Raw genomic sequence first — 21,623 nt, forward strand, 5'->3', positions numbered from 1 at the left:
ACAATTTAGTAGTTTTTTATTATTATCCAAGTGGGCACTTTAATTTACGTTTTTGTTAAATCCAGACATGTGAGACTGCTACATATCCTGTGCATATACATACCTGCTACATACACAAATATAGTCTATATTTTAAAAGAAAGCCATTATTAAAAAGTATGACAATTATGTTAAAACTCTCAAGTTGCTTTTTCAAAAAGAGAGAAAAGAAATCATCTAGATTAGGGCTTTTATTTTGACAGTGACAATTTAATAGTTTTTTTTATTATTATCCAAGCGGGCACTTTAATTTACGTTTTTGTTAAATCCAGACATGTGAGGCTGATAAATATCCTGTGCATATACATACCTGCTACAAACACAAATATAGTCAATATTTTAAAAGAAAGCCATTATTAAAAATTATGGCAATTACGTTAAAACTCTCAAGTTGCTTTTTCAAAAGAGAGAAAAGAAATTGATCTAGTGTGGGACTTTTATTTTGACACGTATGTGACACCAGAACAGGAAGTCAGTCTTCCTGTTATGTCACGTTGCAGTTAGCACTTCGCCGGTAGATATGAGAATTTTTCAGTCGTTTTATTCTCTTCGCTTTTGAAAATGGCTGGCCAAATGTCAATATTAGGTAAGAATTTTTTTTCGATTCTACTCATTCTAAAGGCTATTTCTGAAAATTGCGCTTTGGTGTTCGTGTCAAATTATATGGATTCGTACATGGTATCGAGTCTAATAAAAGAGCATAAAAACGGTTAAATACAGCAACGATCTTTGGGAGCTTTTGTATGAGTCACTTGCCTAGTAGCGTTTGTGCGTTTTAATAAAAATAGGTTGGGTTAAATATTAGCACTTCAGTTCCATCAGCTTATGTCAAGTGGTTTACAAAATTTTGTTCTGTTCATAGTATTTCTTAAATTATTGGAAGAACGTTCAGTTGTAAATATTTATTTTCTTATTTAACTTGGTGAATTGAGCTGCAGATGTCTTCAACACGGTCTGAATGGCCTTGTTAGCAGTGTGTACTAAAAAATATGGATACAGGTATACTTTGGCCGGGTACTCCTTTGAACACATAGCGTTAAGATTCTATGGTAAAAATGCCTTCTCCCCTGGGCAACACGATTGCAAGTTAGCAGGCATAGATCTAAAAGAGAGGTTAGGTAACGATGCAGGGAACGCAGTGCCATTTGTGCGTTAGCACGCATTCGTCACAAACTGGCTACTTTTTAAAATGTACTGTTTACAAAACACATGCTAACAACTTGAAAGTGGGTACTTATGTCATGTGGGAGTCTGAATGCCTAAACAGATCGTTTTTAACAAGGCATCAGTGTAAAGCAGAAAGTGACTTTTCAATTTAAGAGCTTTTTGGAATGATAACCAGCAACCATATGGGAATCACAGAACTGAGTTCCATAACCACTGGTCACAACAAAGTGGACATTAAATGGTTTGTTTTCTTTTCTTTTAAAAATAACTTCATGGTTCCTATTATGCTCTTTTATGCAATGTATGTTTTAGCCAGCCAAGGGAGTAGTGGCTGCGGCGGAAATGTCATATGCCTTAATAAACTGATCAGGAAGGCCAGTTTTTTAACTGGACTTACCCTGGGTCCATTGAAAGCAGTGACAGAAAAGAGAATAATAGTAAAATTAGACATCATTTCTAACTAATTAAGGTGGAAAGGATTTGGAACTGGCCCAACTCCATATAATGAGAAATGTTTCTTTTCTTTTATATAAGTTGTATGAATTGTTATATCTCATGGCGAGTTCAGGTACTGTGACATTTTGGATAATGTGGAGAGCTGACTTGAACCTCTTATTTCAGATGTTATTTAAATGCTAGATGGGTTTCATCAGACTGTGGAAAAAACAGGAGGGGGAAGTGAAGATTTATGTGAATGAGCAATGGTGAAAAAGTGAGCACAATACAATTTAAGCTAAACTTATGATCCACACATTGAAATGTAGACTGAATTGGTCCATGTTACTGCCCTGTGAAGTAGGTTACATTATGGGGACCTCAAACAAGAAAACATACTTTTATCAGCATGTCTCATTCATGGACAATACAAGTTGGACCTGCTGTATTAAAATGTTAATGTTTTAAATATAAACCTACAATCTGAGCAGGTCTGACGTCGTCTTACTGCCACTTACAACCCTATATATACACCAACATCAGGCACAATATCAAAACTACCTGCTTAATATTGTGTAGGTCCCCTTGTGCTGTCTGAACAGCTCTTACCCATCAAGGCATGGACTCCACAAGACCTTTGTCAAGTCAAGCGTCAACTGGATTTATTGTCATACCATCTATACACAGTGTTGCAGCATACAGTGGCATGAAATAACATTCTCCAAGACAGTGGTGCAACATATACAGTAGATGAAGGTGAATTGGTGGTATTTGGCACCAAGACATTAGCAGAAGATCCTTCAAGTCCTAAAAATTGTGAGGTGCTCAAAGAGGCCACTGTTGCCATGAAGGGGTGTACGTGGTCTACAACAATCTTTTGGTAGGTGGTATGTGTCAAAGTAACATCCACATGAATACCAGGTCCCAAAGTTTCCCAGAAGAACATTACCCAGAGCCTCACACTGCTTCTGTCATGCGGCCATCTCTTCCCCAGGTAAATTATGCACAAGCATCCAGTAGTCCACATGATCTAAAAGAAAAGCAGGATTCATCAGACCAGGCCTTCTCCTTCCATTGCTCCATGGTCCAGTTCTGATGCTCACATGCCCCTTGTAGGCACTTTTAGAGGAGAACAGGGGTTAGTATGGGCATTCTAACCGGTCAGCTAGCTATGCAGCCCTGTATACAGCAAGCTATAATGCATTATGTGTTCTAGCACCTTGCCCTCATGGCCAGCTTTTAGTTTCTCAGCAGTTTGTGCTACAGTAGCTCTTCTGTGGGATAGGATCACACAGGCTAGCCTTCGCTCCCCGCACACATTAATCGGTATTGGGTGCTCATGACCCTATTATCCATTCACTAGTTGTCCTTCCTCGATTCAGTAGGTACTTACACTTGCCCATTTTACCTGCTTCTAACAAGTCACCTTCAAGGACTGTTCACTTACTGCCTGATATATCCCACCTCTTGACAGGTGCAATTGTAACAAGATAATCAATGTTATTCACTTAATCTGTCAGCGGCTTTAATGTTGTGACTGATTGGTGTGTATGTATGTATATGCATAAATAATTTTTTTGAGCTTCTGTAAAATTTTAATTTCTCCTCAAGGACAAATAAAGTATAATCTAATATATTCTAATCCAGTGGTCTCAATCTCCAGTCCTGGAGGGCCGCAGAAGCTACAGGGTTTCATTCTAAATATTTTCTTAAATTAGTGACCTGTTTTTGCTGCTAATTAACTTATTTTGAATTCATTTCAACTGACTTGCTCTTGAAGACTCAGACCCCTTAATTGTTTCTTTTTCTTTAATTAGCAGCCAAACAATAATGAGATACAAAATGAGCCAAAACATGACCAGCAAACTGTGTCCATCATACAATATCTGAAAATTAAGAAAGATGAAGGTCTCAGGAATGTTGATGTGCTCAGGTGCCCGAAACACTGTAACAGTGCTCTTAGAAAAGAGAAAATCAACAATTTCAGAAATGTATGCTATTGCATAATGAGACCAGCAACAAGCCATAGAATTAAAGAACGGGTTTAATTAACATCAAGAATCGGCTCCTAAGCAACTGGTTGGAGTGAAGTTGGTTCGAGTTGAAGGCCCTGATGTAGTTGATCTTCTGCTGGCTCACTCACTTAACATTTCATTTCTGCTTGGGCGCCATTTAAGGAAAGAAATGAAGCAATTAAGAGGAATGATAAAGAAATTCAGTGGAATAAATCTTAAAAAAACAAGTCAATTAAAATGAAAGGAAAAGGAGTTAATTAACAGCAAAAATTGGTCACCAATTAAGAAAAGGGTTAGAATGAAAACCTGCAGCCACTGTGGCCCTTCAGGATCGGAGTTTGAGACCACTGTTCTAACTAATGCTGACCATCTAAACAGTGTACAGTATTGTATTGGGTAACATTTAGCCACTGGCTAATTCATTATGGTGCATTAAGAAATGGTCTGTTGTCCTTCCCACCTTCAGAATGTATAATGCTTTCTCCTATAGTGCCAGTATTCATTCTTAACTACTTACACCATACAATTGAATGAATACATCTCAGTTTTTGTCCAGTTGGTGATAATGTGTATCTACTGTCATTCCCTTTATATACAAAACAGTGACACAATAATATATATATATTATAAAAAAAACTTAGGACTAGACTGATCTTTTGAAGAGAGATCTTTGAGAGACAGAGAGCCACTTTCACATCCCGCGAAACAGGCAAGTCACGTCATACTTACAACCTTTGGAAGCAAGTCCCGTGATACACATGCAGAGCAGGTTAGAGATAATGGAAGTAGGAAAATTCTAAAGTCTCAAGAAAATGAGAGTAAAGCTCACATTAGCGCAAACAAATGGAAAATATTACTCAGTGAAATAACCTAACAGCGAGAAGAGAGACAAGGCAGTGGCTTTAAAACGTTTGAAGTGCCGCATGAAATGCAGATCACGCCGCACAGGAACAGTAGCAGACCAGCAGCTGATTAAGCAAAGAGGAGGTAAAAATAACGGCTGTTATTCAATTCCCATTGTATCACCGTTAAAGAGGGGTTTCGGAGGAGCAACCGCATCTCCTTGCCTCTTCACAATGGCATGTAGCACTGGCGGGGTAGGCGAGTGAAGTACAGATCACATGGCACGGCAGCAGCAGCAGCAATCCAGTAGCTGATCAAGCAAAGAGGAGGTATCACCATTTAACAGGGGTTTCGGAGGAACGGCCTCGTCTCCTTGGGGGTGCATTCAGTATATATATATATTTGTCTGATGCCTTTATCCAAAGTAACTTGCAATATCTGAGATACAACTGGTTACATTTATTTTGTACGGGTCTGCCCCAATAGCCAAAGAATCCATTCCAGTTGAAATGTGCCACTCAATCCCTGTATTGGGTGTATTGCTGGCAGTGAAACTTTGAAGCACAACCATGAATTCGAACTGCAGGAAAAAAAATGGAGTTCCTGTAGCTTAAAAAATGTCCGTCTTCTGACCATTTTGTAAAATGAGTTTTTGTAAAATGAATTGTGTTGAAACACTATCCGTCTGTTGAAAAAGCAAGTTCAAGTTCTCAAAATCTGTTAAACTATTTTAATTCCATAAATTCCTGTGGCAATGCATTGTCCCTCTGAGTTCCATTGGCTGAGGTGAGGAGAGTACAAATGTATACAAGCATTAAGTAAAAATGCGTTGACCAACCTGTTTTTTAGGTTTGCATTTTTCACAGTCCCCCAATCTCCTTTTGTACATCTCTGTGAAACCAATTAGTTTATTTTTAAATTCATTCTCTCACTCTTTAATTGAGTTCCATAAACCTGACTGCTAACATTAATTGCATGTGCTCATGTCACTGCCTGTACCATACTCAAAATACTCCCAGACAGTAATTCTCCTTCTCAACCAGTCATGTGCTCGTGTTCCGAATGTAGATTTGTTTAGTTTTCACTCTTTTCACTCAGCTTTTAGTTTGCTTTTCATTTGGACTAATATAATGCTTGTTTCAAAATTTTATAGTTTTCATTAACAGTAACAATTTTAGTGCAGAGAAAACCGCCCTTAACAAATTGCCGGTTCATTGAAGGGGGTACACACACATACTGTACATACACATGCACATACATAGTGGGACCAATTCAGAGTAGTCAACCAGATCTGCATGTCTTTGGACTTGAGAGAGGAAAGCCAACTTTGAATCTGCAGGAATTTGCAAATTCCACACAAACAATGACTAAGTTAAGGAGATGAACCCAGGATGCTTCATTCAGAAGGCCACAGTATTAACCACTGCTCCTGTCATGTAGCTGCCAGAAATATACAGTTCTTCCTAGTCACTGTTTAACTACAGATGAAGGAGCAAGGATATCATTTTTATAATTTTTAGTTAAGTATTCCAAGTTGGATGGTAGCAAAGCTCCTTTTCCAGTACATCATGTATAATGGTGCTTGCTAGTGTGGCCATACCATGTGGTCCAAATTCAAGGTTGCATATGTTGTAGTCACATCAGATTCATATAGGTCTAAAATATTTAAAGTCCTAAATTTTTATTTGTATTTGTGTCTTTTTTAATTCCAAATATACATGTTTATCGTCTCTTTTTCCACTGGGTAGTTTTTAGAGTTGAACAACAGGTGGCACATGTTCTGTCTGTCCAACATGATGAATAAGCTCCCAATCTTTAAGCTGAAACCACTATTCAAAATATTTTATTGTGTAACTGATAAATATTTAATCACGCTAATGCAGCTTGCCTTTAGTGATTGTGCCACTTTTTGTATTTTCAGGTTCTGCTGTCCTTGCGTTGTTCTTGGCTGGTTATTTGGGTCAACAGTATCTACCACCTCCTAAACCAAAAGTAGTTGGCTTTGATCTTGGAACTACTTTCTGTTCTGTTGGTGTGTTTCATCCCGGACTAGGTGAAGTGGAGGTAATTGGAGATGAAAAAGGTCGGAAGAGCATCCCAAGTGTCGTGTCCTTTGCTGACTCTAATATTTATGTTGGATATGAAGGTCAAAAAATGGCAGATTCTTTTCCTCAGAATACAATATATGATGCTAAAAGATTTATTGGAAAAATATTTAGTGCTGAAGAACTGAACAGAGAAAAAAGAAGATACCAGTTTAAGGTAAATTATTTTTTTGAGTGTCTACTGCAAATCTTCTGTACATCTTAGACAAGAATGAATGTATTCACCTAAATATTTGAAAACTTGTATATAGTTTAGGTTTTTAACTGTAATGTTGTAATGTATGCATTCATGTTTTTCTTTTGATTCTATGAACAACATGGTCAAACATCAAAAATGCAACTGCTAAGCTACATAAAAGTGATTCCTTTTTTAATACTTGATGTATATTCTTTTCTGCATTCATACCTTCGTGTTTTAATACGAATTATATGTACTACTTCTTTTACACTGACCCAAATCATTGCTGTCAAGGACTAGAATACTTAATCTAATCTAATTACAGCCACAATTAGAGTTAGTTTTCATGTACTTTCCATTACATGCTGAGGAATGCCAGGGCAAATATTGAAATGGAAATAATGCAGAGTGATACAGTGTTAAGAACAGCTGACATATAGCTCCTGAGCCTTGAATTCAAATCCCAACCCAGACACTGTCCATTAGATGTGTACACATTTTCTACATGTCTTCAATGAGTCTGTATTTCTGTAATTGCCTGTATCCCAGATGTATGACTTACCACTGGGTGAGTGATGTATAAGTGTGTCTCATGGTTTGTACCTAGTGCTGCTGGAATGAACAAGCAAGTCTTAAACTGAATAAATTTGAAAGTATACTGTATATTAGACCAATAAATATATAATTTCTGCGCCTTATACATTTTAACTGTAATAGCTGAGACAGTAACCATATTTTTGTATTAATGTAAAGGGGTGTGTGTGCTTGCACGTTTGTATGTATACACTTCAGTATAGGTTGAAGTCCATATTAACACTGCAATGAAAAGGGATGTAGTAGGAAGTAAGCTTACAGCAGTTTTGTAATGGCAATAAATGTATGACACAGTATGAAAAGCAGTGTATTGCAAAAAGATTATGTGCAACTGAATTGGACTGAGTAGTTGTAATTCTTTGGTTTTGTTGTTAAAAATGTAAGTATATGCCATCATTCGATTTGTTGATAATTCAAACTCACCCTTAATATATTATTTATTGCAAAAGTATTCAGACCATTGACCAGTTTTCTGATTTCACTGAATAATATATTCAGTAAGCACACTTCTAACATTTTGTAGAACCACTTTCTGCAGCAATTACATTATGTACCAGCTTTGCATTGTTCAGTATTGATTTTGACCCATTCTACCAATCAGATTTGAACCAAATTGTTCAGTTCTGTAGGATGACATTTATGCACTGCAATTTTCAAATAGTAAATAGAGGGAATTTTGAGGGATGATTATTTCTAGGCAATGTATGTGTGGTATTGCTTTCTGATAATTAAACCAGGGCAGACTGTGATTGCAAAACAAATGGATATTGTTTTGCACAGTTTTCCTAATTTATACATTTGTAATATTTTATCTATAACTTCATTTTTAATGAATAATGATTCCCTCAACTTGGTTATATCCTTTTTCACATTTATGTATTTTATCTTCTGGGAGGAGTCAGCAACACACAAACTGTTTTCCAGCTATCCTAAACATATTCAGAATCTATTTTAAAAAGCTGTATTGTCCGCCTGTGTTCAGTTTCTAAACAAAAACGTTGTTTCCAGAGTTTCACACTGGTGAAACAGAGAGAAGAAAAGGAATCCAAGCAATGAGGGACCACAATTTTTGTACACCATAAGTCACCACTACAACACTCATGTTTGTAGCTGGCACGTTAAATCTGATGAATACATAAAGTTTACATGCTGCCTTAAAATTTTATACTGGCCTGTTTTTTTTTTTTTTTTTTTTTTTGTTGTTGTTGGAACAAATTTCCCTTGTCAGTATGACACCAATCAGATTCTTAAAGGCCCAATGCTTGTCTTGGAGTTAATGTTTGAGAGTCTCTGCTGACGGAAAACAGCACAGCAGGTCCCTTCTCAGTGAATCATGACTATGAACTGGCACCTACCCCTCTGAAATATCTACAATTTGCAGTATGATTACATTATTTGTTTCTGACTAACAGCATGAATGGTGAGTTTAAAGTTCTCTAAGTTCATGACAGGAACTTAATAAAGACACATACAACAAACATGAAACAACATGTGAAAACAATGCAAATTTTTAAGGTTGCTATGGGTATTTTATAAGTTTTTATAAGATTACAGCTAATTTTTTTTATTATATGTTACAATATATTGACATACAGTGCATCTGGAAAGTATTCACAGTGCATCACTTTTTCCACATTTTGTTATGTTACAGCCTTATTCCAAAATGGATTAAATTCATTTTTTTCCTCAGAATTCTACACACAACACCCCATAATGACAACGTGAAAAAAGTTTACTTGAGATTTTTGCAAATTTATTAAAAATAAAAAAATTGAGAAAGCACATGTACATAAGTATTCACAGCCTTTGCCATGAAGCTCAAAATTGAGCTCAGGTGCATCCTGTTTCCCCTGATCATCCTTGAGATGTTTCTGCAGCTTAATTGGAGTCCACCTGTGGTAAATTCAGTTGATTGGACATGATTTGGAAAGGCACACACCTGTTTATATAAGGTCCCACAGTTGACAGTTCATGTCAGAGCACAAATTAAGCATGAAGTCAAAGGAATTGTCTGTAGACCTCCGAGACAGGATTGTCTCGAGGCACAAATCTGGGGAAGGTTACAGAAAAATTTCTGCTGCTTTGAAGGTCCCAATGAGCACAGTGGCCTCCATCATCCATAAGTGGAAGAAGTTCGAAATCATCAGGGGCCTCATGTATAAACGGTGCATACGCACAGAAATGTTGCGTACGAACGTTTCCACGCTCAAATCGCGATGTATAAAACCTAAACTTGGCGTAAAGCCACGCACATTTCCACGGTAACTCATACCTTGGCGTACGCAATTTCTCCGCTCGGTTTTGCAGACTGGCGGCACCCAGCGTCAAAGCAGTGCTACTGTTCCTGCGTGGTCACCCTTTCTTTCTTAGCTCCACATTCCTGACGCGGCTTTATAAGTACACTGAAACTAACTGCATATTGTTTATTAGTGTAATGCATCTGATTGTAATTAACCAGCAGCAATATAATGGTCCAGGGAATAGCCATAGTATTCCAAATACCTTAACTGCTTTAGCGTTGTAACTCTCACTGCATCTTCTTCTTCTTTCAGCTGCTCCCGTTAAGGGTTGCCACAGCAGATCATCTTTTTCCATATTACTCTCACTGCACCACTCGGAGTATTTATATCACTGTATCTGAGTGGGGAATCACAGCAGCAGCTGATCGGAAAGAGAAATAGCGGTATACAGCATGAAGCAGACGCTGCCTGAGCCACGGCAAAACGCTTTAGAGACTTCCCAGTACGGACTTCGCGGTTTAGAAAAGGTTTCATCCCAAGAACTCTAAACGCACTCAATCAGTCCATCAAGTGCTCCTTGTAGAACTGTTTACTTATAAGTACAATAACCTCACTGTAAACTTGCACTACAGTTATAATATTGCACAACCTGCGCCACTTAATAAAGCGCGTATTTACATATGATGACGGTATTCATTTTTAAGACGAAATGCAGCAAAATATGTTGATTATATTATACAGATAAAACTTTAACTTAATTTAAATAATCTGTATTGTTAATAATTAAACATGTGAGGACACGGTGCCGCAGCGCTAGCTAGTTCAGGGATTGTTCCTGCATTGCGTTGTATTCTTGCGCTGACACGACACTGGAAAGATAGACGGATAGAATAATTAAACACGTACTACGAAGATATTTCAATGTTCCTTAAAAGTTTTGAAGAATCGGCGTTCTAAGCTTACAAATGGCTTCACGTCTATTACATAACTGATTGTGTGGCGATTGGGTATTTGGAGAAAGAAAAGTAAGGACAGGAATTGGAGGTTAGTATGTTTGAAAGAGACAATACTGCTGTGATAAATTATTTAATTGAAGGTCGCACATGGCGCAGCAAGCCTCTTGCGTGAGATATGAACAAGCACTGCACCACCGTGTTCCCATGTTTAATAACATGCTTTCATTCCTATCATCATGAAAAAGATATCATGTTTACATCTCAGTATTTAATTATTCAGAGAGCTGTAATATCACGAATGTAATGGATTATGTGTCCTGTTGGAGAAAGAGAAAGCCCGTTTAAGAAGCAGGTAGTGATTCACACACAGAGCACAAAGAAGATCATATACAGAACAAAGCATTTAACGTCCTACTTTAGTTACAATGGGATTTGAGAAACTGGTAAATGAAACGATTTGAAGATGAAGTTTATGATGTTCTACTTTAATGGCAAAATAAACTACGTGATTAAAGTGGAAATTTCGAGATTAAAGTTGACATTTCATGTTTTTTTCTCCACTGTGTGCCTATTTTTTTGTCTGTACCTTAATAAGCTTTCATATGACACTCAGACGGTGGGCTACGACTTGCCTTTTCACGGCGACTTTGATATGTGATTTCGTTTTTATTTCGGGCACTGTGCGACTTTGTGAACTTGAGCTTTCAAGTTTCTACGACACTCTGTCACTCGATCAACTTCCTTTTGTTGATTATACCACTGTTTAAACCAACAAATAGTACGTTTTTCCTTTGCCTCCACTTGGTATTCGCTGAAATTCTTATATTTTCCCCCGTGCTTTTCCCATTGTCTTTTCTCAGAAGGCTATTTATATTGATTTGCATATTCAAAGAGGCGTAATTCTGGGAGGAGTTGGGGCGGGACAGAAGGTGCGTACACGTGCGTTACTTTTCACTCTGATCGGGATTTATGTAGTGGAAGAACGTGAAAGTTTGCGTACGTACAGATTCCTGCATCTGGATTTTTCTGTGAGTACGCACATTCCCGCTTTTGTGCTTACGCCATGTTATAGTGTAAGTTCTATGCATGGTGTTATACATGAGGCCCCAGGACTCTTCCTAGAGCTGGCCGGCCATCTAAACTGAGCGATCAGGGGAGACGGGCCTTAGTCAGGGAGGTGACCAAGAACCCGATGGTCACTCTGTCAGAGCTCCAGAGGTCCTCTGTGGAGAGAGGAGAACCTTCCAGAAGGACAACAATCTCTGCAGCAATCCACCAATCAGGCCTGTATGGTAGAGTGGCCAGACGGAAGCCACTCCTTAGTAAAAGGCACATGGCAGCCCGCCTGGAGTTTGCCAAAAGGCACCTGAAGGACTCTCAGACCATGAGAAAGAAAATTCTCTGGTCTGATGAGACAAAGATTGAACTCTTTGGTGTGAATGCCAGGCGTCACGTTTGGAGGAAACCAGGCACCGCTCATCACCAGGCCAATACCGTCCCTACAGTGAAGCATGGTGGTGGCAGCATCATGCTGTGAGGATGTTTTTCAGCGGCAGGAACTGGGAGACTAGTCAGGATAAAGGGAAAGATGACGGCAGCAATGTACAGAGACATCCTGGATGAAAACCTGCTCCAGAGCGCTCTTGACCTCAGACTGGGGCGACGGTTCATCTTTCAACAGGACAACGACCCTAAGCACACAGCCAAGATATCAAAGGAGTGGCTTCAGGACAACTCTGTGAATGTCCTTGAGTGGCCCAGCCAGAGCCCTGACTTGAATCCGATTGATCATCTCTGGAGAGATCTTAAAATGGCTGTGCACCGACGCTTCCTATGTAACCTGATGGAGCTTGAGAGGTGTTGCAAAGAGGAATGGGCGAAACTGGCCAAGGATAGGTGTGCCAAGCTTGTGGCATCATATTCAAAAAGACTTGAGGCTGTAATTGCTGCCAAAGGTGCATCGACAAAGTATTGAGCAAAGGCTGTGAATACTTATGTACATGTGATTTCTCAGTTTTTTTATTTTTAATAAATTTGCAAAAACATCAAGCAAACTTTTTTCACGTTGTCATTATGGGGTGTTGTGTGTAGAATTTTGAGGAAAAAAATGAATTTAATCCATTTTGGAATAAGGCTGTAACATAACAAAATGTGGGAAAAGTGATGCGCTGTGAATACTTTCCAGATGCACTGTATGTTGAAATGAAGAAAGCTAACATTAAATATAAAAAAGGTTATCTGAAACTGTAATACTTCGGGTACAAGAAAGTTAACACATTCGCCTTGGTAATTACAAAGCCATTCCTCCATAAAAAGTTTATAACCTTTGTCCAGTTTTGATGCTTTTGTTATGTAGTGCTTTTCAACAGTACTGCTTACATTGCAAAAGTTGATTTTTGGAAGTTAAAGTAGAGAAATGTGTTCTTGTTATGCTATTGCTTTTCACCAGTGTAAACTAATATAATATAATATAATCTATATAAATAAAATTCTTTTCGTGTTTGAAATGGAAATGACGTATGACCATGGGTAACGGAAATTTCGTATGACCACAGAACATATTAAAATATTGGAACTTATTATTTGTGTGAGAGTTATTTTACTGATATTGAAAAGAAGAAAAAAGACTGTTTAAATAAGGAGCTGTGAAGGTGAATGTAAAGAAGAAGCCAGCGGTAAAGCAAGTGAGACTTCATAATAAGGACGGTTGGGTGCACGGAGAAGGAGTGCCGGCTAACCTAGAAGGACCTTCAGAGCATACGGCTTTACTTTGCTTTTATGGTGTGGGCGTCGGCCATGGACAGACGCTAACGCAGAGACACCCGGGCGAGACAGACTTCTTCCTTCAACAAAGGAATCATCGCCAGGCCGGTGAGATCGCTTCTTTTACATTTAAATTCAGTATACGAGTCAGCGGAACGTATCTGACTTGATCACTGGATTCACTGCAGATTTCCCAGGCCATGTGAATTTAGACTTTAAAACAAAGTTAATATAAAAGAGACTGGGGAACGTGTGGGGATTGTGTGTGTGTGTCTAATTTATATTTGTATATAGATGTAATATAGGTTTAAGTACTGTGAATATATTTGTGCTGTTTGTAAATAGGGTAATTTTCCGTTTCTTTTCCTTGCTTGCTTTCTTTCTTTGCTGTTTCACCGTTTTCTGAGGACTATATTATAGAGTGTTTAAGGGGATGGCATATTAATTAGGGTTTGTGTAGTTATTATAGATTTGACAAGGATTTAAGGGGTGTTTATTGTTTTGTTTGATTTATAATATATTCTTTTTTGATTGTTTAAAGAATTGTTGGGGTGATTAGTTCCTTTGTATAAATTCATAAAAGACAACTCCAGATGAGGATATCAAATTGGGGCTAAGGTTCGGTTGGGTTCCGTACTTAATAGAGTTAATTTTCGTAAGAGTAGGAGATTTATACGCTTCTTATATCTTCTTCAAATTCTTTTATCAAAATGTTGTACTACTTAATAATTAATATTTATATAATTTTTATTTATTATAAATGCTCTTTTTTTTATTTGTTCAAAAATAACATTGGTAATTAACAAACTTATTTTATAAATACTACATTTTAATTTTTTACCCTTTCACTCAGTGAGCGAAGCCACTGGGTAATCAGCGAATATAATATAATATAATCTTCTTATATAAATTAGCTAGAAATAGCTTTTTATGCATTTTATCGTTCACCAATTAACTATCCCCTAATATCTGAATAGATATAGCACTTAACTGAAATTACTGAATTCCTTAACAAAATGGTTTTTCCAATACCAAATGCTCTGAACAAACGACATTATAAGTTGGACTCTACGGTACAATATCACATTTATCAGAGACTAAATGCATTTCCTGAAATAATTCGAACCCCTGGGGACAAATAAAGTTCTATCTAATCTAATTTAGTGACACTAAATACTACCTTTGTCATAATAAATAGATGACCTGAATCTGTAAATAAATTGCATCAGTCACTGGTGGGCTGGTTGACTCAGTGATCCTTTTTGAGCTCTAGTCTTTAAAATAAAAAAAACATTTAAAGCAAAGGAACAATACTTTTAACTTGTAAATAATGAAAAAGTAGTATGTAAAAGACTTCCATCCATTCATTATCCAACCCGCTGAATCTGAACACAGGGTCACGGGGGTCTGCTGGAGCCAATCCCAGCCAACACAGGGTATAAGGCAGGAACCAATCCCGGGCAGGGTGCCAACCCACCACAGGACACACACAAACACACCCACACACCAAGCACACACTAGGGCCAATTTAGAATCGCCAATCCACCTAACCTGCATGTCTTTGGACTGTGGGGGGAAACTGGAGTGCCCGGAGGAAACCCACGCAGACACGGGGAGAACATGCAAACTCCACGCAGGGAGGACCCGGGAAGCGAACCCAGGTCCCCAGGTCTCCCAACTGCGAGGCAGCAGCGCTACCCACTGCGCCACCGTGCCGCCTGTAAAAGACTTAATATGCCTAATTGTTTTTGAATGCACAACTACATATTGCATTGTTTAGAGTTAAAAAAAAGTATTGTGTGGTATATTTTATATTTTTTTTATTGTTGCATGTTTTTAAAAGTAGTAAAATTTACAATTAGATCATTATTTATACAACATCATATTCCATCATATTTTATGCTTTAATCTGTTCCTAGGTTGAGCATTTTATTTACAGGTAATATTTTTTTTTCTCATTTAGGTTTTATATAACAATGGAACAGCAGAATTTTCAATATCGACAAATAGAACATTTACTGTTACTCCTGAATATATTGGATCCCGCTTGCTCTTAAAGTTGAAGAAGATGGCAGAAAAGTCTCTTGGAGTTCCAGTAACTAATGCAGTCATTTCTGTTCCGGCAGAATTTGATGAAAGACAGAGAAACTACACCATAAAAGCAGCAAATCTTGCAGGTTGTAGTATTTATTTCATAAATATTGTTCTTGCAGTAAATAAATAGGTTGAATATTTCTTAGAGAAATTACACATTTTATATGGTTGTTTCAATTATTTTCCTTTTTTTAACAGAGAATGCTATTACTTTTTTAAGAGTAACCCACAAAATGTATTTTGTAACTTTTGTTTTGCTGAAATACTTTACATTTTACAATCCAATTTTTTGTTTTAAGGTATGAATATTCTTCGTTTGATCAACGAACCTACAGCAGCAGCAATGGCATACGGGCTGCACAAAGTGGATGTCATGAATGTTTTGGTTGTGGACCTTGGAGGTGGCACATTAGATGTCTCCTTGTTGAATAAGCAAGGAGGAATGTTTCTAACCAGAGCTATGGCAGGTACAATTATATAACACCTTAGTTGTTTCTTATAGCATGTAACATGTTTGCTTAATTACATTAAAAATAGTACTGTTCTTAATTTTTATTGTTAATATTAAGACATATCAAGCTGCCTCTGTGTCTTGCTCCAATTCTAGCAGTCCATTGCATAGGGATGCCTTTGAATAAATATACAATAGACAAGATAAAGAGCACATTTTTACACTTTAGAACAAAGTGCTTTTTAACCTGTTCAGCCACATCTATGTAGCATTTTCATTTTTGTGTTCTGTTTATGTTAATTTTGTTTCTGGGATATTTGGGTATCACCTTTTATTAACTCAACACAGCAGTCCAAGATCTGAAATCTGTACAGTTCTGTAAATTCCAGGGGCCTCATGTATAAACGGTGCACACGCACAAAAATGTTGCGTACTCCCATTTCCACACTCACATTGGGATGTATAAAATCTAAACTTGGCGTAAAGCCACGCACGTTTTCACGCTATCTCAATCCCTGGCGTATGCAAATTCTCCGCTTGGTTTTGCAAACTGGTGGCACCCAGCATCAAAGCAGTGCTTTTGTTCCAGTGTGGTTACCCTTTCTTTTTTAGATCCACATCCCTGACGCGGCTTTATCAAATACACTGAAATTAACCGCATATTGTTTATTATTTTAAGGCATCTGATTGTAATTAACCTGTAACAATATAATGGTCCATGGAATGGCCAAACTATTCCAAATACCATAGCTGCTTTAGTTGTTCCTCTCACTGCACCACTCAGAGTATTTATCCCACTGTATCTGAGTGTGCAATCACAGCTCTCAAGCAGCTGATCGGAAAGAGAATTATCGGTATACAGCATCAAGCACACGCTGCCTCAGCCATGCACTATTTGAACTGCTTCCATATGGCAAACGCTTCATAGCCTTTCATGTAGGGACCTCGGAGTTTAGAAACAGTATCATTCCAAGAGCTCTATATGCACTTAATCAGTCCATCAGGTGCTCCTTATAGAACTGTTCGTACCTATAAGTACAATTACCTCACTGTAAACTTGCGATAGTTATAATACTGCACAACAGCCACTTTATAAAGCGTGTATTTACATATATCATTTTTAAGATTAAATGCAGCAAAATATTTTTTTTACATTATACAGATAAAATTTTAACATCATTTAAATAATCTGTATTGTTAATAATTAAACATGTGAGGACATGGTGTCACAGCGCTACCAACAAGCTGGCGCCCCATTCAGGGATTGTTCCTGCCTCGCACTGTATCCTTGCTGGGGCTGGCACAACACTGGATGGATAAATGGATAGAATAATTAAACATGTACTACAAAGATATTTCAGTGTTCCTGAAAAGTTTTGAAGAATCGCCGTTCTAAGCTTACAGATGGCTTGACATCTACAGAGCTGATTGTGTGGCCATTGGGTACTTGGAAAAAGAAAAGGAAGGACAGGAATAGAAGGTTAGTACGTTTGAAAGAGACAGTACTGCTGCAATAAATTATTTCATCGAAGGTCGTGCACAGCGCAGCAAGCATCTTGCATGAGGCGGTAACAATCTCTGGATGGGGCACCAGTTCGTCAATATCACTGTGCCACCGTGTTCCCATGTTTAATAACATGCTTTAATTGATATGATATGAATACTGAAATGATATTCAAAGAGGCATAATTCTGGGAGGAGTTGGGGAGTGGCGGCAGGCACGTGTACGTGCGTTACTTTTCACACTGGGATTTATGTAGAGGAAGAATGTGGAAGTTGGTGCATGCATAGATTCATGCATCTGGATTTTTGTGTGCGTACGCACATTTCTGCTTTTGTCCATACGCCATGTTTTAGTGTGAATTCTACGCACGGCGTTATGCATGCGGCCCCAGGTATGCATCACATTGAATCTTTAAAGTGAATGGGAGGTTTTGAAGGTTAAATTAAAAGTAAGTGTTAACCTGTATGCAACAGTGAAATAAGATTCATACTTAAATTAATGCACTGTTGGAATTGTTAGAAATACAAACTGGGAACTCCAAAAGAAAAATACATTTTAGAGACACTTTTAGCTCATATTAGCTTTACCTCTGATTTCTCACTCTTGTGTGTTATAAAACGTGTTAGTAATTAGCTTAGAATCCATTTTAGAATGAATTGTACTTACCTAATGCTTTTCTTGTTGTCTTCTTTCACACTCATAAAATGGCAGCAATTTGCTGATAACTTTTGTGAATATTAGTGAATCCAAAAACTTGCAGATTTGCATTTTTGTTGCAAGTTCTGAATAAAAGACACTTGAGAAGAATGAAGTGGTAAATGTAACACAAAGTGCTCATCACAAAGGGGTAATAAAAAGTTTCAGTTAATATCTAAATGCATTGCTGTTGACCACTGCCTTCCTGCTATGCCACCACATTATTTTACATGTAAACAAATACCATTGTGACTGTGAAACCTTGAAAAAATCTTTTTGCACTCAATTATCAAAAAACAACTAAAATGCAGCTTCCTGGAGTTAATATTTTGAAATGTTTGCTTGTTCATTTCTCTTTTGTCTTATTGTGTTTTTATCTTTATCCTTCTTCTAGGCAATAACAAACTTGGAGGGCAAGACTTCAATCAAAGGCTACTTCAACATGTGTTTGAAAGCATTCAGCAGCAATATGGGGCCTTTCCATTACTTAAAAGGGATGTGTATAATTTGCGTCAGGCAGTGGAAAGAACAAAGCTGAATTTAACTTTTCAGCACTCTTCAAAAATCAGTATACCTCTTACTTTGAAGTCTGAGGCCAAGCTCAATGAGCCATCAGAAGAAGACACCATTCAAAGTGTTCTGTTTGAAGAAGAAATAACAAGAGAACTCTTTGAAAAGCTTAATGCAGATCTTTTTCAAAAGATTCTTATTCCTATTGAAAGGGTTTTGAGAGATGGTTTGCTGGACAAATCAGAAGTGGATGAGATTGTTCTGGTTGGTGGATCAACTAGAATACCTCGTATTCGCCAGATAATTGCTGAATATTTTGGGAAACAGCCCAATGTATCAGTGGACCCAGACCTGGCAGTGGTAATTGGGGTAGCTATTCAGGCAGGAATCATGGGAGGTTCATGGCCTTTACAGGTCAGTGCAATTGAAATTCCAAACAGACACTTAAAGAAAACAAATTTTAATTAATACTTCAGAGGTTTTTTCGCTTAGTCAAATTTCATCCGTACCATGTATTATAATTATTTGAAATACATACAAAAATATTTATTTTGCATTTCCATTAAAGTCAAAGTGTTACTGCTATACATAATGCCTTGTTTTGGATCTTTTTAGTTATCTCCTAAAAGCCAATGCAGATAAAATTTAGAAAATGAGAATGTAATTTAATATTTGTTTTAACATTTCAGTTAAGGGTTACTGAAGTAATGTTAACAGCTGTATAATTTCAAGGTCATATACCATGTTACCTATTTGAACAGTCCTGATAAAACTCTGCTAAGTAATCTTGAGATTAATATTAAGAGGCTTTTGTTCATCATGTGGGTATTTCTTTTTTTAGATTGCATCCAGTTCTGTTCCTTCAGTTTTTCAGTGGCCTCGAGTATTTAAGAAAGTTAATGCCTAATTAATTCAGAGTTCTTATTGTAAATAATGTATTTATTATTTTTTTTATCTTTCAGTAATATTAAGTTACTTAAATTTCCTTTACATGGGTATTTAATTTTTAATATATTTTTATTATTGGCAATTTATTTTTTCACATATTCAGAACCACAGTGATAAACTATATAAAGAAACATTAATTTATATTTAACGGTTTATTTTATGAAGTGTATTTGATTTATTAGAAAAAAAACATTCCAAAGAAAGCTATTTTTCTAAGATTGTATATTGTAATATATAATATTTCAGCATTTAACCCCTTTACACGGTTGTCTTTATTTATTCATATATATATATAATATATATATATAATAATGTATTTATACAGTAAATGTTTGAGGTTGGGCAACACATGTCCAGCAGTACTTCAGTGGTTACTGACTTTTGCTTTAAACAATTCTTAATTTGAGGTCAATCTCTGGTATTAACTGCTGTTATCTGCTCTTCTTGCTTAATAGAATTTTCATATCCTTCTGTGTACAGTTTTAGTTATGACTAAAAGGGTGGATTTAACTTTCTTATGATGTTTAAACTGAAGCATACTGTGGTCAAAGCCTTTTGGTGCACTGAGAATGATTTGCAGTCTGCGTAAAGCGGTAAAGTGACAGCATATTTCAGTTTCAACAAGTTTCTAAATTAGAAGTCAATTCTTGTTTTTGAAACATGTTTGTTAATTTAGTGTAGTTTATTCCTGCTTGAATTCTGCTGAGTAATCTATATCCAGTCATGGTCTTTCAGAAAGTGCACTGCTTCACCATGAAATTGTTGAAATTATACATGCTTTGACATTCAAATTTATTTCATTTTGTTTGCATTGAAACAACAGAAAAAGTATAGAAAAAAACGTAAAATCTGAGATCATTCCATATGTTGAATTCCAGAAAAGGACTAGACAAAATTATTGCCACCTTTTTAAAATTGTAACAAATAATTGTAATTCAAATCATGTGTTGCTCCTTTAATTTCTGTTTAAACTCATCAACTCAAGTAACATGTACACTATAGAAATCACACTGGCAATCAGTTTAAATGGAAAAAAGTTGACAAAAGCTTTGTGTCTGTATGTAGCACACTGAACGTTGAGAAGAGAAAGAAGAGCAAATCTCCAAGGATTTGAGAAACAAAATTTTAGAAAAGTCCATCTCCAGAGATCTTAATGTTCCTGTGTTCATTGTGTGCAGTGTCATGAAGAAGGTTATAGCCCATTGGCACTGTAGCTAACCTCCCCGGACATGGAAAAATTAATAGAAGATTGCAACAGAGGATTGTTCAATTGGTGCATAAAAAACCTCAGTCAACTTCCAAGCAAATTTAAGCTAACCTGCAGACACAGGGTACAACAGTGTCAGATTGCACTATTTGTCATCATCTGAATAAAATGGGATGCTATGGTAGGAGATCCACAGGAACTCCACTGCCAACACAGAGACATAAACAATTCTGACTGGAGTTTGCCAAAACTTACCTGAAAAAGCCAACATACTTTTAAGAGAACATCCTGTGGATAGGTGAGATTTTTGGTAAATCACATTGTTATACCATCTATATATATTAAATAAGGTCTTCAAAGAAAATAACATGGTCCCTGTGGCCAACCATGGTGGAGGTTTGCAGATATTTTTTGGTTACTAAAATAGGGAAGGGATTGTGTTTAAAAAAAAAAAAAAATGCTTTAGTTGCCTCACATTTTTATGCAATCATTTTGTTCACCCCACTGAATTAAAGCTGAAAGTCTGCACTTCAATTGCATCTGAGTTACTTCATTTAAAATTCATTGTGGTAATGTACAGAACCAAAATTAGAAAAAAGTTGTCTCTGTCAAAATATTTATGGACCTAACTGTGTGTGTGTGTGTATGTATATATATATATATATATATATATATATATATATATATATATATATATATAATATAATATAATATAGTAACAAAAGACAAAAAGAAAACAAAGGTTTGGGGCACCACCCAGTGTTCCCTGTATAATTGAGGATGTTGGGAAAAGACACAGGTCTGCACCTGGACTAGGCGTATACGTCTGTCAATCTTCTGCTCTGCAGAGGGAGGAAGAGAAGAAGCATTAAGAGACA

General features: G+C 36.9%; 1 protein-coding gene across 1 annotated transcript; it reads left to right on the forward strand.

Annotated features, from left to right (window-relative positions):
- The first annotated feature begins 495 nt into the window (after window positions 1-495).
- hspa13 (heat shock protein 70 family, member 13) lies at window positions 496-21,385 on the forward strand. Its single transcript, XM_028800151.2, has 5 exons — window positions 496-625; window positions 6,421-6,761; window positions 15,299-15,512; window positions 15,729-15,896; window positions 18,475-21,385. The coding sequence occupies exons 1-5, from the start codon at window positions 601-603 to the stop codon at window positions 19,056-19,058; spliced, it is 1,332 nt and encodes a 443-aa protein (XP_028655984.1). The 5' UTR covers window positions 496-600; the 3' UTR covers window positions 19,059-21,385.
- Window positions 21,386-21,623: the final 238 nt, after the last annotated feature.

Source organism: Erpetoichthys calabaricus, chromosome 4 (genome assembly GCF_900747795.2).
Source record: "Erpetoichthys calabaricus chromosome 4, fErpCal1.3, whole genome shotgun sequence".
Taxonomy (NCBI): Eukaryota; Metazoa; Chordata; class Cladistia; order Polypteriformes; family Polypteridae; genus Erpetoichthys; species Erpetoichthys calabaricus.